This window comes from Thermobia domestica, chromosome 14 (assembly GCF_964235325.1).
Source record: "Thermobia domestica chromosome 14, izTheDome1.hap1.1, whole genome shotgun sequence".
Classification (NCBI taxonomy): domain Eukaryota; kingdom Metazoa; phylum Arthropoda; class Insecta; order Zygentoma; family Lepismatidae; genus Thermobia; species Thermobia domestica.
In genome coordinates, this window is record NC_137467.1 from 180,571,710 (window position 1) to 180,590,840 (window position 19,131).

The 19,131-nt window shown below is 35.4% G+C and overlaps 1 protein-coding gene across 4 annotated transcripts in view; it reads left to right on the forward strand.

Moving 5' to 3' along the window:
* Positions 1-19,131, forward strand: part of LOC145670496 (uncharacterized) — a 45,343-nt gene that overhangs the window by 18,499 nt on the left and 7,713 nt on the right. For 3 of the 4 annotated variants that reach the window (XM_081739225.1, XM_081739227.1, XM_081739226.1), the window contains exon 3: positions 3,230-7,750. The exons of the other annotated variant lie outside the window; for it this stretch is intronic. In XM_081739225.1, the coding sequence (XP_081595351.1) occupies positions 3,230-4,514 (1,285 nt within the window). In that variant the 3' untranslated portion in view covers positions 4,515-7,750. Of the gene's footprint in view, positions 1-3,229; positions 7,751-19,131 lie in introns of those variants that run through there. 4 annotated transcript variants of the gene reach the window in all.

The window sequence follows — 19,131 nt, forward strand, 5'->3', positions numbered from 1 at the left end:
CGAAAATACTTTCCGTGAAAAGATTTCTAATGTCGCATGTGTCGAAACTTTCTGTACTTTTAGACGATGCACATGTTAAAATATGGAAATATGTCAGTGTGATATGTTTAACATCTATGAGTTCCCAGCTGAATAACATTTCATGACGTCCACATGAAAACCTAGTTTTCCTAGAATTAACTGAATGCTAGTTAAACTGTGATAACGAAACTCCATTTGATGATGTGTAACCGATGTCCGTATATTATATGATAATCGTATATCATATAGTAATTTTGTATTTGGTCTAGAAATTAATTCGTGCGGTTGGTACGCACACATTGAAGCTGTAGTACAAACACAAAATACATAAATACCTTAAGAAAAATATTGTCCATCGCTAGCCACCACTTTCGCCCATCTGTCAGGCAATGTACGGATTCCGTGGCGAAAGAAGTCCTCATCCTTGGAAGCGATCCAGTCAGAGACCCATGTTTCGATATCTTCTGAAGAAGTATACCGCTGTCCAATCAAATCGTTGTTCATGCAATCGAACAAGTAGTAGTCCGAAGGAGCAACGTCTGGTGAATACGGCGGGTGGGGTAAAACATCCGACATTTTCTAAATAGGTTTTGACCGGTTTTGCGACATGTGGGCGAGCGTTATCATGTTGAACAATAAATTTATCATGTCTGTTCTCCCATTCTGGTCGTGTTCTGGCCAGAGCTTGCTTCAAACGAATTAATTGTCGTCGATAACGTTCTCCATTCATAGTTTCACCCGGTTGCAGCAGCTCATAGTACACCACACCTTTCATATCCCACCATATGCACAGCATAACCTTTGCACAGTGAATATCTCGTTTTGGTTGTGATGGACCTGGTTCACCTGGTTTCACCCAGGCCTTTTTTCGTTTAGGGTTCTCGTAATGAATCACTTCTCATCACCCGTAATAATTCGATGCAGAAACCCCTTTCTGCTCTGTCGTTGAAGCAGCAATTCGCAAATGGTTTTTCGTCTTTCAACGTCTGTCTTTCAATTCATATGGAACCCAATGTGACATCTTTTAAATCATTCCCATGGCTTTCAAGCGTTTGGAGACTGTTGTTTGATCAACGCCTAATGCTGCTGCAAGTTGTTCCTGCGTTTGACACGAATCCTGCTCGAGCAATGCTGTCAATTCTTCGTCTTGAAACTTTTTTTGGCTGTCCAGCTCGCTCTTGGTCTGCCAAGCCGAAATCAACCCTTCTAAACCGTGCAAACCACTTCTGACACGTTCGCTCAGCTACAGCATGGTCACCATACACTTCCACCAAAATACGATGACTTTCAGTTGCACTTTTCTGCATGTTAAAGTAATGCAGCAGGACACCCCGCAAAAACACTTTATCAGGCACAAATTGCGCCATGTTCACTTAACTACAAACTGGTGTTGTTGACGCTTTAATCCACTGCCCTATACTACGAACGATACGCGATGACAGGGGTTTGCAACACATGTGTGGATACACGGAACTGTGGGACGCTCCGTTCGTTGCGCCATCTCTTGTCCACCCGCACGAATTAATTCCTAGACCAAATATACTAAAAAAACTACGCAAATTGGTCACTTTCGTCCCTTAAAAAGTAGATGTCTTGTCCACTAGTTTTAGTACATATTTTATATTGCATATCTCACAACTGTAACATAATCTACTCGTCAGATACCCTATTTTGGCGTACAATTTAAACACGTTGTGTTAGTCATAAAAATAGTAATATAAGAAAAGGAAAGAAAGAAAATACTGTTGAAGGCCAGTATTAACTGATGTGTGAGACTTACGTGATTCACCCATTTCGTCAGCTAATAATAGTCGATCTGGATGTGAATATTGCATACTGAGAAGAATATCAAGATTGTTCTTCTTTTCACTCTTAAACATTGTAATTTCCAAAACAAGCGTATGTGTTAAGTTGTCTCTTTCTAACAAGAAAGAGAGAGAGAGAGACTCGCAAGGTGATTATTATTGATGTTCCTTTTTTTTATCTTCTTCATTCCTTATGTTACCCAATTAAATGAAACTAACATGATAAAATCCCAGTTGATGGTAGGCACCCAACACGTTAGATTTTTTTTAAAACCGTTCATCTGCCTTACTTTTAAAATATAATATATAACGTGTTTCTTTGATTTTTTTTAACATCGAAAGTGGAGCATTAACTTGACATGCCCTCTTAACTTTTAAAGTAACAAATGGTAAACAGTGAAGTCTCTCCCGAACCAAATAATCTTAGTGGGGCATGGTTTGACATACCCTGCAATAACAGTGGAGCATATCCGATATAGAATTTCGTTTTCTTCATTACATCAGTTTATTACAGTAACCCTCGAAATTCTGAAAAACTATCAATAATCACCCATGGGAGACGAACAGGGCAATGCATTTCGTCATTACCTTAGCATCGAAATCTACACATAATATCAGGTATCTTTTATAAATAGGTGAAAATTTACAAGGAATTGTGAAATCTACATACCTAAAGGCTTTACTTTGTTAAAGTGCTTAGATGTATATCACATCTAACTACATAGTTATTTATAAATAGACGTAAAAGTTTAATGAAAATTAAGATTTAGTAACTCAAAGCATCTCGAGGATATTAAAAGCCCTTGTAGAGATTAAAATACAGCTGGAGTTTGCGTACTTTGTGCAAACTTTCAAAAATTGTTATAGCCTTCTTTTGTTTCATTGTTACTATAATAACAGTTTCTGGTAGTAGTAACAGCAATAAGTTAACACAGTTACTAAATTTTCTTCACAAAATTAATTTTATGATACATAAACACCTTTAGTGACTTCGTACCTCAGTTTTCACCTATAATAGTGAAATATTCAGTCCATACTGTAAAATGTGTATCTTGGAATGTACTAGAGGTAACTGTGATGTCATATGTATAAATGTAGATACAACTTGAGATGACAAAAAGTACATAGTATTAGTTTGCGATTAGAAATAACATGGAAACCTCTCATTAGTTCTTCATGTTTCTACATAATTTTATGTAATAGCACAAGAGTATGGGGCTTCAGTTTACCACGAAATATAACGTATAAATGTCTTGCAACACTTCACACTTAAATTGCAATAATGAATGGAATACAAAATAACTGCCTTCCCATTGTTGCTGTATTTACCTGGAAGCATTTCTATTTCTAAGGTGTATTATGCTATTCACCTAGTATTTCCTTTTTTACTGAATTCGTTACAGGTCCCCTAAAGATACTGTTTCCAGAAATGCAGGTACGTTTATTACACGAAAGGATATAATTTTTCATTCAGACGTGAAATCTTATTCTTCCAAGGAGTTTTGCCCTGGGTCTCTTGGATCACATTTTGCAAAACGTATGTCTTCACATACAAGTAGAAAACAGCATGCATCTCAAGAATTCGGGAAAGCAGTTACTCACAGTTCAATCTTGGCTAATAGGTTATTAGCCCATACATCTAGAAACCTTCACAAATGTCGTAAGTGTGGAAGGGAATTTACTCAAATTTCTACGCTGAGAGCACATATGTTAACACATGCCGTTGAAACACGTCCTAAATGTGAAATGTGTGGAAAGGAATTTATTCAAAAATCAAAGTTAAGAAAACACATGCTAATTCATACAGGTGAGAGACCTCACAACTGTAAAGATTGTGGTAGAGGATTTACTCAAAAGTCAGGTTTAACAAAACACATATTACTACATACAGGTGTAAGACTTTATATGTGTGATATTTGTGGAAAAGGATATAATGAAAAATCACATATAGGTAAACACATGTTAATTCATACTGGTGAAAGACCTCACGAATGCCCACAGTGTGGGAAGAGTTTTAATCGAAGAACAAGCCTGGAAAGTCATAAGTTAATACATGGCGGTGAAAAACGTCATAAGTGTGATGTTTGTGGGAAAGGTTTTATTGATAAATCAACATTAGCAAAGCACGTGCTAATTCATACAGGTGATAAACCTTATAAGTGTCGAGAATGTGGTAAAGGATTTACTCAAAATTCAACTTTGGGAAGACACGTTTTAACACATGGAAAGGAGAAATGTTATACGTGTGAAAAGTGTGGTAAAGGATTTACTCTCAAAGTATATTTAGCAAAGCACATGGTAATTCATTCTAGTGAAAAACTACATAAATGTGGAGTGTGTGGAAAGAGATTTATTCAACGTTCATATTTGAGACAACATATGCTAATACATTCTGGCGAAAAGCCTCACAAGTGCAAAGTTTGTGATAAGTTTTTTACTCAAAAATCACATTTGTCAACGCACTTGCTTACACATGCAGGAGAAAAATGTCATGCCTGCCAGCTATGTGGAAAGCGGTTTAGACTAAATTGTAATTTGACGAATCACATGTTAGTGCATACTGGTAAACGAGCTCATACGTGTCAAGAGTGCGGTAAAGGATTTATTAGGAAACGTAATTTGACAAGTCACATGTTAGTGCATGTTGGTAAAAAAAAAAAAAAAAAAGTGCGGAAAAGCATTTATTAGAAAATCAAATTTGAATGCACACGTTTCAATTCATAAGCGCGGTGAATGACGAAAGCAATTTTTCAGAGATCGCTTCGAATCACGGATTTTTCTGCTGATGATGAAGCTCACAAACGTAGAGAGTGCGGAATGGAAATAGAGGATGTTGAGCCAGAGCCCTTTAAAGAGAAAATGTGAATTCACACGCATAGCCAATATAAATTGTCAACTGTCTGTTGTTCTCATTGTTAGGGTGGCGCTTTTATCGTTTGCAGATTTAACCAGATCATATGTTCCTGCTTGACATGAGTGTTTTTGCCGATGCTTTGTACCTAAGATCACTTCTTCTGGACTCTTTAAAAATCGCTTTAACCATAAGAATCTCCAGAATATGTTGCAATTAAGAAACAACACAAAAACAATTGAATCTCTTCCTGTCAATATTCAAAGTACATTAGAAATAGCCGGATATTTGTGAAATAATGGTTTTTTCTACATATTAGCAGCAGTTTAGACAGGATGCACTAAAACTACATTCGGAATTATAATATCGTTCTGCTCTGATGATCACCCTTCTACGTTTGACTTTCTTTATTTGTATATCTTGCAATTTGTGAATTTTCCTCCAAGAAATCTGCTTTCTTCAAGTTCAAACTGGGAATCACAAATAAATGTTCCTCTCACGTATTTTGTTCATTAAATAGGAAAATTAGCAGAAATGACTGACGAAGAAAACTATAGAAAAAAAGGGCTACAAAATATCACTTGCAGGTTTATTTTGGTTGAAAAGGTTATAGACGCATGTAAGTGGGAAAGTAATTATCCACCATTTCCAATAATATTCCCTTAGAAAATGGGTATTTTTTTCATCTAACAGGTTAATAATAAAGTGTCAAAATATACTAAATGTATCGTACATGTCCTATGATCAAACTACGAAGAACATATTCAAAGCAAAATAATGTTTCCGTCTTCACCAAATGAAAAGACTTTGCAAACCTATTTATAACGTAACTAACACAAGAAGTGTATCGTGTGTTATTACTTGCAGGATTAGAAATGACCGCTAGAGTTGCATCTAAAAAAAGCACGTGGGTTGACATATTCTATGATTCTTTGGACAGCTTGAATGAATTCATAGTTGAGGCCACATCGCGGGGATGTAGTAAGGGATATCGCGCAAAGAAATTCGAAAGGTGTTAGCGTTGCCAAAATCACTAAGCCATCACGAGAATTTTCAAAATTTGCTAGTGTCTAATTACTGACTCAGGGCGCAACGAAGAAATCTTTCATAATGTTTCTAATAGAATATTATCTGTTGTGAATTTATTTTTATGCGCGGAAAACAATGGATTTGACGTTTTCTCATTCTTTTGACAGATTTCCCTTCTATAGATGTTTGGGAAGCAAGAAACACACCAGGATTTGGATAACTTTCCGTTATATACAGATTTCACTTTATTGGTTTTCCGGTTTATACAAGTTTCTTTATATTTCAAAACGTAACTTTGCTTATGTCTACATGTTATATCTATAGAATTTATTAACAAGGGAAAATATAACAAATTTTACACTGTGAATTGTTGGTGTAGTTGTTCTATAACTTTTTTTCTACAACGTGCTGCTATATATGTATTGAGTATTAAACTTAATGCTGCAATCGATTAAGTACACGCTACGTTTGTGTAAATTAATTAATGAAATGTTAAGAAAAAATATGAGATTTACACTTCTTTCCGTAGCGTTTCATACGAAGTAGAATCACGATAGCGTCTTTTGTGGTGAACCACTCCAACTAAATATGTTTTCACTTTGTCTTCAAACCGATCTGGTCCAGCTTTAGCAGCACACATGCTAACTCGTACATGAGAAGCTTGTTGCACGTGGAAGATGTTCGAAAAGGGATTTAATCAAAGTTCGCGTTTAGTTTCACATGGAAAATATAGCGCGTGCCAGCACAGTTGAAATGATGTATCGGAAAATTATGCTTGCCAGTACACATATTACGAGATGCAAATGGTAAACCTCATACGAGCGAAATGCGAGAAAATGCATTATGGTGAAGTCAAAGTTTTGGAAGACAAATACTTAAAAAAAAAAAAGTTAAAGAAGGTCATGCGTGCGGAAAGTTTGGAAAGGGATTTATTGAAATATTACGTTTGGCAACACCTATTAATATATACATGAAAAAAAAAAATAACAGTTGCCAAGAGTAAGATATTAGTCAAAGTTCAAAATTGACAAGACACATGTTAACATAATCAGACGATGAACAACATATATTCGCCAAAAGTGTGGAGCAGAAATTCGATATTCACATTTCTCAAGACGAACAGCACTACTGACTTGAGTGTGGGAAGAAATGTAGTCGAGGATCACATGTGGCAACATATGGACGTAAGACATGCTTCACTTGTCAAAAGTATGAGAAAGGATTTGTTCTAAAGTCAAGTTCGGTAAGACATGTTAACATACAAACAAGGAACAGATGTCGAGAGTGTATGTGATGGCAATTAGTTGAAGTTCGCATGTAACACGCAGACTTAGAAAAAAATGAGATATATCTGTCAAGCATGTAGGAAATAATATAGTTAAAAAGAAGTTTTTCGCAACATATGTTACCATTTGATGTGAGAGGTGTCACACGTGGCAAGAGATAGAGAGAAACCCAAGTTAAATGTCAAATTTGCCACCATATTTTAACACATAGATCTGAGAACTTCACATATTCCACAAGTGAAGAAAAAATTATCATGAAATTTGACAATATATATTTTAACACAAACAAGACCCAACTTGTGTCAAGATTGTAGTAAGGAACTTACTGAGAACTCAGAAGTGTGAACACGCACAATACATTCTGGTAAGAAGTTTGTCATGTGAGGAATGCGGAAAGATGCTTATTGAAAATTCGGGTTGGCAAGATTCATGTTAAGAATCACGATACTGGGAAGTAAATATAAACCATAATCAAGAGATCACATGTTTACAAGTACAGATGAAAAGTTTCATCCGCCTTAGCGGTGGGAACAAATATAGTTGGAAATCATATTTCACAAAACACAATTAAAATCGCAATGTAAGGGAGCGGATTTTATAATAAATTAATTTCAGAAAGCATTTATATTCATACATGCATATGCATACTCATATGGTTATATATATGGATATCTTCAATATACAATTTTATTCATTTGAACAAACATTTCTTCATTCTAACATGAGACAAATCAGTCGAGACAGTTATTGTCCGTTCGCTCTAGGATGGAAAATTGTTTACAAACAACAATTGTAGTGCGAGCGTCAAAACCTTGCTTCTCACCCCTACATGGTTAATTCATGATTGCCAGGCACATGAATCGCCGAACCGAATGTACCTACTTCTGCACAGTCATGAACCAAGTGCTATTACTACATAAATTGTTGCTTTTGAGATGACTGAGATACTAACAATATGACAAATCGAGTTACTTATTATGTAATACAATCTTACATATAATGCACACTCAGTTTTGTACAAGTGTTCTTGTTCGAAAGTGTGCGAAAACCTTGTACGCCTGGCAATATTGGAAGATGACAGTTTGTGTTGTAAACAATAAACAGAGAGGGCGAAGACCGTTAGGTTCGCTGGACAGCGTTGTTTTCATGATAAGGCGACAAAAACATGCCGTATTGTACTGATTGTAGACAAGGGCTGGGAATTTCGATGCGAGTATAGGTGGAAATATTCTCGCCACATATTGCCTGTTGGTGAAGGTTTGCAATGTTGCAAACTGCTAAGTCTGGAATTTCATACTAATTGAACGAGCTTTGAGGATTACTATGATGCAATAATTATAAATACTAACAACCATAGACTTAAAGTATTAGGAAATAAACTATGCTGCTGTAAGAAAAATATAATACACATTGAATTACGTGTTCAAAGTACAGTATAAAGCGAATTTTAACATTTAAACATTTTAAAGCTGTACACATTTGCCCTGTTTGGGTGCCCTTACCAGACACTGTGCAACACAAAGAAAAGCATTAAAACAGGTTGATCGAGCGTGGGCATGAACCCTTCTCTGGCCGGTATTCCTTATTAAGGTTTTCCTCACTCCCACGAGGTGAATGCCGAGATGGTAGCTTCTGTAAGGCAGGGGCGGATCGAGGACGGACTTCTGGGCGGGCGGTGGGTTTTAATACTGCTACTTAGAGCACTTTGAAGAGCTCCAAACTCGGATTGGGTTTTATTTAAATATATAAAATGAGAAAGTTTCCTTTCCTTGTGGGGGGGCAATCGCCACGAACGCCCCCTGCATCCGCCACTGCTGTAAGGCCAGAATTGGGCCAAACACTGAGGCCCCAGAATTGGCGGGAAATATATTCCGCCAGAATATGTTGCCAACTCTACCACAAATATGGTGGTGGGTTCTGATATCCCTTTTTCGTTTATATGTGCTTAAATTCATTATGAAGTAAATGTAGAAGTGTTTCTTTCATTCTTTTTTCTCATCCTCGCTCTCCTTCCCCCATTTTCTTAAAATTTGAATACTATCCTTTGTAAGATTGTTTCTCTCCACGGCCCATGGTTTAAAGAGACCAACCTGATATAGTTAACTATCAGCAGAACTGTACCAATAAATTCACATTAGAGACAGCGCCGTAACTTAAATTTTTTCTGCGGGCAAGCATTAATACGTGTATTTGGGCCTTCTAGAAAAAGTTGCTTTTCTCATTCTTGGGTCCCCCTGTTCCTACCTTTCTCTTGCTATTTATGCCCCCCCGTAGTCTGTGGGTCCTTTCTGACGGCAAGGTGTGCGGGGCCGTAACTTATACCCCTGGGCCCGTTCCATAGATGAAAAATTAATTAAGGGGACAATATTGACAAATCTCAAAGCCATACGAATGAATGTTATTTCTAGGGCCTTATAAATAGACGTTTCTTACTGAAGTGGGCCCACGGCTCACTTTTGTTTTACTCACCTTTTGTGTGCTGTTATGTAATGTAGTGAAACTGTTTGATGCTTCATATATAATTTCATGTTCGTATTGTATATGGATTAAGAAAATTTTCTCTCCAAATGGGCCCCTTCGAACAGCGGGGAACCTTTCTGGGGGGCAGTTGCCCCTCCACTGCTCCACACAAGTTACGGTCCTGATTAGGGAAAAAGTAAACTCTCGAAATTTACACAACTTGCAAATACCAAACCCTACTAGTGCTAAAATTGATGAGTTAGTGCCACCGTTACCACTGCTATAAGGGGAAAGTAGGGGAAGGACTGCTAAGATTCGCTGGCCAGGTTTTGTGTCAAAACACAGCGCCAAGCTACAGTAAACGGACAATACTGATAGAAATACCGTCTCCTTTAAAGTTGCTTACGATTCTGTACAGTTTGGGGCAAACATATTAAAATAAAAGAAAGTTTTCTCTTCATACTCGAAGTGAGGCGATATGACAAGAAAACGTGAATATATGTCAAAAAGTAAACTAATTCAGCGTAGTTAGTGTGGTGTATTAATAATGGCACACCACACTAACGCTACCTAAGCATAATTTTTTTTTAAATCTCGGATATACATCCTATTCCCTTCTCACAATTTAGTTTTTATAATATACGATGCTTACAATACTTTAAAACCGATAAAATCTGAAACATTGTGATATGTAAATTATTTCATTTTCTCCTTAAAGTGACAAGTTTGATAGTACAAGACAGTGGTGAGCCAGGGAAGATCTGACTCGAGCTAAGCTACTTGTTAGCTTGCTGGAATAAAGAGTTGATTGTGTTTAGGTATTTTATTTTAAATTTGTGGTCCCAATGTTAGATGATTTGTTTATTCTTGACAAATTATAATTTCAGATTCGAGATATATATACTCATACCGTACCGGTAATTACCAGCGGATCTGAACAATATTTAGTGACAAAATATCCAATTGTCTAGGGAATAAACGTCGTTATATTTGGCGGTAGAGCTCGTATTCGCTGGCAGAGTAGCAGTATTTCTGGCTTAGATTAGCTCAATTTTATGCATATGCCTGCTTTATGTTTCTTTAAGTACTAACTGGCTCTGAAGGAAATTTTCTGTGAAAATAATCCATTGTGTAGACAGTCATTATTATTTTATTGTAACATTTGAAGGCTCCTTGGCCAATGCCACACTCAATTCTGTTTTGTATAATACTTTATTTCTGAAGTATCTTACTGTAAGCTTCTGAAGTATCAGTAAAGTATCTGAAGTATTCTTAAAGTTTATTTCTGAACCAGATCACAAAGAAATTCTTTGGCCAAAAGCCCATCTTCTAAGCAATCAAGCTCACTATATTTCCGTTCGCAAGTAGAAGGTATGTAACACAGCTTTGTACGCTGGGAGCTTCTGAGTTCTATTGCTTGTATATGTTTCCTTCGTTATCACTTATCACACAAACGCAAAAAAGAAAAAAGTATAGACCTTACGAGGCCGACCTTGTAAACAACTCATACGGGGTGGGCACATATTTAAGCCTCTAGTGTGAGAATACTAATTAATATCTCGAAGATTTTTTATATGCCAAATATGGTTGGTACAAAGTTTATCCTGATGTTAATTTTCTCCACAGTGTTGAATTCCCTCTAAAGTGTAAGCCCAAAGTCGAAAAAGCGAAAATTTTCATTTTTTCTTCCAGTATATATTCCTTCGTTTTAGGGAGACAAGTTTAGGACTTACATGTACTCCATATTGATACCTAATTGTTCAGCCCAATTTGAACAACTTATCACCAGTCAAAAAGGCTATAATAATCTTAACATTGGTAACCTTCTTAATCGAAAGTAGCAGAAGTTCCAAACCCTGCAAGGAAAAATTTCCAACGCTGAAAACGGAAGTTAGACGGGAGCAAGGAAACAATATGTTCGGAAACCACATAAAAAGTAGTTGTAGAATGATCTCATGATACATGCATCTTCTGTCAGCACCGAAAGAGGATACTTGTGTTTACGTTACAACAAATAGCAGCTTTTGTGAATCTACTGTTTATATTCTTGATGTAGAGTGTGAAAGGTAAATTTTTGAATAATTAGGAGGTGCATCGTTCATTTAAAGAGCGGATGCACACCAACATAGTGATATCAAGAAAAATATAAAAGTATGTCAGCTATCCGTTGTTAAGTGAATAATAATTAGTGTTTGTATACTCAGTTCTGCAGGTCTGATCAAGCACCGTCCACTATTATCAATCTGCTTCGATAATTGCTCCTCACCTGACTCACGTAAGAAATTTTTCCCTTGAATCAGGCATTTTCCTACAGCGGTTAAAAGTGGCTAAAATGATTACCTTGTTCAAAAAACGTAGTCGTTACAATATTAAGAATTATCGCCCTATCTGTTTTCTTTGTATCTTGAAAAAAAAAATTGAGACGGTAATGTCAAATAGGATAAGAAATTACTTACATTCCGATAATCTAATATCATTATCACAATATAGGTTTTTAACTGGCAAATTTATTGATTGCAATTTTTGATTTTCTTAGTACTGTTATCCATGCGATAAATAATAAAAAATGGGCAATTGGACTCTTTGTTGATCTTACTAAAGCATTTGACACTGTAAATTATGATCTCTTACTGAAAGAAATATGCTTTTATGGTATAAGAGGAACTGCGAATAAATGGATCGAGTCTTACTTAAAGAATAGGTATCAGATAGTTCAAATTACAAACGAAAATATATTACAGTTCTGGGTTCGAGCAGCATAGTGCTGCGCGGTGCACACCATCCTCAACCGGCCTCCGCAGAGAACTCTCTCTACTCGTCGCCCTCAAATAATATAGTTTTGCACTATTTCATTTGAGGGTTCAGAAACTTCGTCCCCACGACTATCGTTTAAGGAAGGCGCGACACACCTCACCGTTACGGTCCAGATCCGGACGGAACCACCTGGGCGAAGATCTAAGGCGGGTTATGAAAAATAGATGATAACATCACCTACTCTCATAGATTACTTACAAGCGACACAATGACCATAGTCTTACTTCGTCAGGCGATCTAGAAAAAGAGAAAACGAACAAATCTAAACATTATAGTGCCATTTATTCAATAGATAAACATACCTGTGATACACTGATTATTTTGGATATATAGCCCCGCTTACGTAGTAAATTCGTAAAAACGCGTTAAATCGTCCACAATGATAGTTTAATTCGTCGTGGCGCCAGTTACTTTAGTCACATTTTGTTGTTCACTCACCGAATCTGAAGTAATCTTCACACAGAAATTGTTCTTTCTTCAAATTTCAAGTGTTTATGTAACAGTCGTTCCTGGCCGACTTAATAACAGCATTATGTAGCGGCTACCGTTGGATGAAACAAGTTATTCAGACATTTTTGGTTTAGTCTGTAATTATATGTCCATTACCTTCAAGAGCAACCTGCGAAGTCCTTTGTTTCACTTATAATCTCGATCACACCCCCTTGTCGTTATAAAATATTACTTGGGGCTGATTTACTTTAATAACGACTTACGTAAAAAACACCAGATTATTCAGATTAACAATACTATTTTCACTGAATATTTATGCATATTCGAAGATAACGATGGATTTTCCAAATTACATGACAACTTCTACTTTTTTAAATAACGTCTGGTAACAAGATCATGACATGATCAGCAAATAATAGCTGTGTCATTAACATCAACACACACCAACACTTACAACGAAAAACTAACTATTGCCTCTCTCTTCTTTCCTTTTCTTCTTCTTCTATCCTATCTTTTAGCACCACTAGGCGGCAGCATGATCAGTGAGAAACATATACCACACAAAGTGTAGGAATTCAGATGAACGTCACATAATGCACTAACGCAGAATTTGCGTTTATACGAAAAATATTTTAAGTAAAATTTTGGTACAGTTACATTGGCGGTCGAAAGGAATGTACGTGCACCATTGGATAATCGTAAACGTTCAAGAACCCTGACTGTAATTTCACTTCAATAATCACCAGTGTTCCAAAGTCAAAATTGACACTAGTTCACAAGGAAGTTTATAAGAACTTTCGTCGAGTTACACTTTATCAGATGAAAAAGTTTCATTTAACGTAGTAAAACGACAAACGCGTGGGGCATTCATACACTTACGTAAAAGTTCTATGGGGCTTTCGTACGTAAAGTCTTTAGAGTTCTTTTTTTTTTTTTTTTACATTCGGCACTGTCACTAAGTTAAACATTTATAAGTGCGTGACTCACAATATACAAATAATTCTCATGATATACTTTTGATATTTGTATTACAATATTGCTATATGCGCTCTTATTGTTAAAATAACACAAACATTATACGAAATCATGGCATTATTTAGACGTAAAATATTTACATTACTTACTTTACGATATTATACGAAAAACTACAAAACATAAACAATTAATTATTATGAATAACTCAACTTTTCAACAAATAGATAAAATAAACATTATTTGAATGATATATTTCAATATTCCACAAGAGGAAATGAACAAACTTATTCTACACACATTATACTTAAACTGCATAAATGACAAAACATACTCGCACTTCTCACTCTATTCTGACAAAGAAGTTACGAAAACAAAATTGTTATTCACAAATACAAGAATTACACATCATTTAAACATAATAACTATATGAAATAAGTTTATTACCACTCTTTTGTACTGTTACAACAAGAGTGAGGCCGGATAGAAGTAAGTCTGCCACACTTTTACGCTAATAAGCGCCTATCCACTTAAACTTTTAAGTCTCCCTTCCCCATTATACATTTATATTATCATCCCACCCCTCTGGAATGGCAACAAGACCTTCTAGTGAGGTAGGAATATAAAACAACATAGAAAAATGAACCCAAAGGTTAAAAATAAATGAGGGGGGGAGTTGCCATTCATAATTCAATACTTGTGTCACAGTGTTCCACTGACACATAAAAACTTACTCTCACTCTGACAAAATCAGAGCTCATTATCGTTTACATTTGTAGTAATACATGAATACTAGACAACTCACCTCATAAAATTGCTGGCTTAAAATCTAACAGTTAGTCTTGATAACTTATCGCAAAGCATCAACAAGACGATACAATAATTCATGTAAACGAGTTTTTTATCTCATGTTTCCTTTACATATGAATACTAATGAACAACATTTTCATACATATTAGCATTTAAGAAATAATCATATCCGTGACTTTTTTTTTTACATGTCACGTCTGTTTAGCTCAGGATTCAGCAAATGATTTAAAGCTAACATAAGAGTATGATACCGGCAATCTAGCTTATCATTTAAATATTGCAAATATGTATCACATTTCAATAGCTCTTTCAACAACAACTGAACATTGAACTTATTACTTTCGCTCTGGTTGAATACAGACAAACTAACCTTTGTTATATTCAAAGAATTCACATTTACCAAAGTTTCCGGTTCACAAGAATCAGCTTTTTCACTATTTTCTTTTACAGAATCAAATTCTCTTTCATGTATATGTTTCTTAGCTAATTCTAACCAGATGTTTTTAGTTTTTTGAGTGGGTCTCCACACTCTCACACGATCGATAGAATGTACGCCACAAGATTCTCCAGTTAAAGGATCTACAAGTTCAAAGACTTTATCTGAAATTTTATTTTTACAAAATAGCGGACCTTTGTAGAGCATGAAAAACTTGCGAATCTTTTTGTCTACTGCTGAACTCAAATGTGATTGCAACAAAAATACCAAATCATTTTCTTTTATTTTGTATTTTCTTTCTTGGGATGCATTATATTTCTCGTTTCTTTTTCTAACTTTTTCACTTCTGCGATAGTCAGCCATTATGAGTTTATTTTCCCAATTTACAGGTTCACTTTCATCATAGCTTTCGTTTGTTACAATGCCAAAATGCTTCAACACAGAATAATTTGCTTTCACATTTAAATGAAGACTAGCAGGGCTGACACCTAAACTACTACACACAGAATAATTTAACAAAATGACAATTTGAGGTATGTATCTTTCCCAAGAAGTATGTTCTTCGTTACACAACAATTTGAACAACCTATTCGTCTCCCTATGGATTCTCTCTACAATTGAGGTCTTCGGGTGATAAGGAGTTACATAATGAATTTTAATATCATACTCTTCCATTTTAGATTTAAATTTTGCCGATACAAAACATCCACCATTGTCCACCAATATGGATTTTGGAATTCCCATGGTTACAAAATAGTAATATTCTAAACATCTTAAAACACATTTGGTCGTTGCGTTTCTAATTGGGAACATCGTGTAATATCTACTAAATACATCCAAAATTGACAATGCAAATTTATTTCCATTATGAGAAGGTGGATAAGGTCCTAACAAATCGATCGAGACCATGTCTCTTACATTCTTTACAGCCACAGTTTGTAAAGGTCTAGCTGGTGGCGAAGTTTCAACTTTCGTACGTTTACAGACAACACAGTCACGCAAATAATTGCTGATATCTCTACGCATGGACTTCCAATAAAACAATCACTTACAAAGCCTAAAACCTTTTCAAAACCAAAATGACCTTGTTCATGATAATTTTGAATTACATCATTCACCAATGAAGGAGGAATACAAATTTTCCATTGATTAGGAAAATGGTAACTACGATTCAACAAAATTCCATTTTCGATTTTGTAAAATTCACCAATATTTCGATTCTTAACCTTAACATAAGGATCATTGGGATTCTCTAAGTACTTCATGATATTTTCATACTCTGGGTGTTCTCTTTGTTTACTGATTAAATCTTGTACAGACAAATGTTTAAAACAAGATGGCAACACTTCGTACTTATTAACTTCATGCTTTTCAACCTCAGGAAACAGAATGATACGTGACAATGCATCGCTAGCTTGATTATCTTGACCTTTAATATATACAATTTGTACATCAAATCCCTGAATTTGTAAACTCCAACGAGCTAATCTAGAGTTCCACTGTCTCATTTTGTGCAAATATACCAATGAATTATGATCCGTGTAAATTTTTACATGTCTTCCATACAACAATTGAGACCAACGTTTGAGCGCGACTACAATTGAAAGACACTCACGTTCAGTCACAGTGTAATTCTTCTCAGCAGGTTTTAACGTTCTACTATAAAACCCTAAAATATGTTTCTTACCGTCTACTTCTTGAAAAAGAATGTTTCCCAAAGCAACTGAACTACAGTCTGTAATTAAACAAAAAATCATGATCTAACAAAGGATGTGCAAGCATTACCTCTTGAACTAAATCACTTTTCAATTGATTGAAACTATCTTCACAAGATTGATCCCAGATCCAATTTTTATTTTTCTTTAACAAACCAAATAAAGGTTCAGATTTTTGAGCGAAATTTTCAACAAATTTGGCACACCACTGGAACAAACCTAAAACTCTTTGTAATTCTTTCAAATTTCTAGGCCTTGGAAGGTCTTTGATACATTGTACATAAGAAGGATTTTTTGAAATGCCTTGTGGACTAATGTCAAACCCTAAAAAACTAAATTTCGTGTTGCAAAAGGTACACTTTTGCAGATTTAAAGTCATGCCAGCCTCGTAAACTTTCTGAAATATTTGATCCAAAAATTGTAACTGTTCTTCAAAAGTCATAGAAATTACAGAGACATCATCAATATATGAGACTACCTTTTCATACAAACCTGCCCCAAGGACAGTTTGCAAACATAACATAAAAGCAGCTCCTCCATTTATGTAACCAAACGGAACTCGAGTATACTGATACATTTTACCGTTCCAACAAAAGGCTGTGTATTGTTTACTTTCTTCACTCAAACATACCTGTAAATAACTTCCAACAAAATCTCAACAAGAAACGAATTGAATTTCTTGAAATTTAATGAGAAGATCATAGATCTTATCGACTTTTAACTGCTTTAATTTCACAAATTTATTCAATTGAGTTAAATCTACAACAGTACGAAGTTTACTAGTATTTTTCTTAGCTACGCACAACAAAGGATGACAATGCACAGAAATACATTCTTCCACTACGCCACATTCTAGCCATTCAGCTATTTGCTGTTCAATATTTTCTTTGTACTTAAAGGGTAATGGGTACTGACCTTTTACAATCGGTTGGTCTGTTTCAACTTCGATGGTGTATTCAAATTTATTACATTTACCTGGCAAGTCGCTAAAAACCAATCTATGTTTCAACAATAAATCATATAGTTGCTGTTTTTGAACATTAGATAAATTTTCAATTTCAAGGACTTTTGTTCTAATTTCTGTAACAGAAGGAAAGTGACTTCGGGGATTACGAGTAATTTTACTTGTATTACAAACATCCTGATTTATTTTTACATTATTATGAGACTTTTGAATTTCCTCATCCAATTTATGAATTTGTTCCCCATAAAAATGATACAAAAAATGTACTTCAGCAGCTTCGTTCAAACGTGCTTGTTTTATTTGCTCTATATTTAAATCATTATTGATATTACACCTTTCTACATGTTCGAATGCTTTACTGTTTTCTAACAAACTAACCATCCATTCCTGCGTCAGTTGTTTCTTATGAATTTCTAAATTCTGAATTATCGGACACTCTAGCACAGGTTCGACTACATCTTCGTTTTCGCTTTCAATAGCAGAATTAGTGTCAACACAATTCGCATTATTTAAATGAAAACCAACCTTATTAACACTCTCTCTAGTAAGTATTTTTACTTTACCTTTACTTTCATTACTCAGAAGGGGGTCACTACCAAATCCGTGCTCATACTCTTTCATTGGTACCTTACAAGTGGTAGGGTCGTAACCTACAGTAACGGATTTCTCGCCAAAGTCTAATTTCGCATTAGCTAGCGATAAGAAATCTCTGCCTAGCAGACAATTACAATTAAGGTCACTGACAACAATAAATCTAACATCACAAGTTACAGGTCCAATTTCTACACAGAGGGTAACCTCGCCCTTAACAGATTTTGTTCTTTTTCCACTATAATCTACTAGAACAATTTGAGGAGCGGGTTGTAATACAGCGTTTGACACAATGTTAGATATTTTCTTCCACGCATTATAGCTTAACAGACAAGCCGAAGCACCTGAATCGCACAGAGCATACAGATTTTCATTCATGATTTTGACAAGAATTTCAGCAGTGGCACATGAATTTACATTAGTTTTACAAAACTCTTTAGTTTCTTCTTCATCAGATGAGAAAACATCATCCCACTGTACTAAGTTTATTAGATTTTTATCAAGCTTTACAAAAACAGTCTGACTATTTGGAAGGAGTGCATTATTTAACTCATTACTACACGTTTGAATTAATTCCCTGGTATGAGCACTCTTCAGGCAGGGTGCTTCTAGTTTGGGGGAGGAAATCTATTTTGAAACCCAAAATTGCCTGCAGTGACATTCGTAAAATTCGGTCTTGGTGGCCTAAAGCCAGTAGGATTACCAAAATTCGAAGGATTTACAAAGTTTCCATTACTGTAACCAGTCTGAGGTGAATTTCTTGTTTGGGAATTACCATTCGCTGGCCTATTAGTCACATCACTAGTGGCTTCATTTTGATTTACATTAGCATTGCTATTACTTACATTTGAACCATAATTGCAAAAGCACACACTTTCTTCATGCCTATTAGAACTACTATTATTATTCCATTTTTTCTTTTTGTTT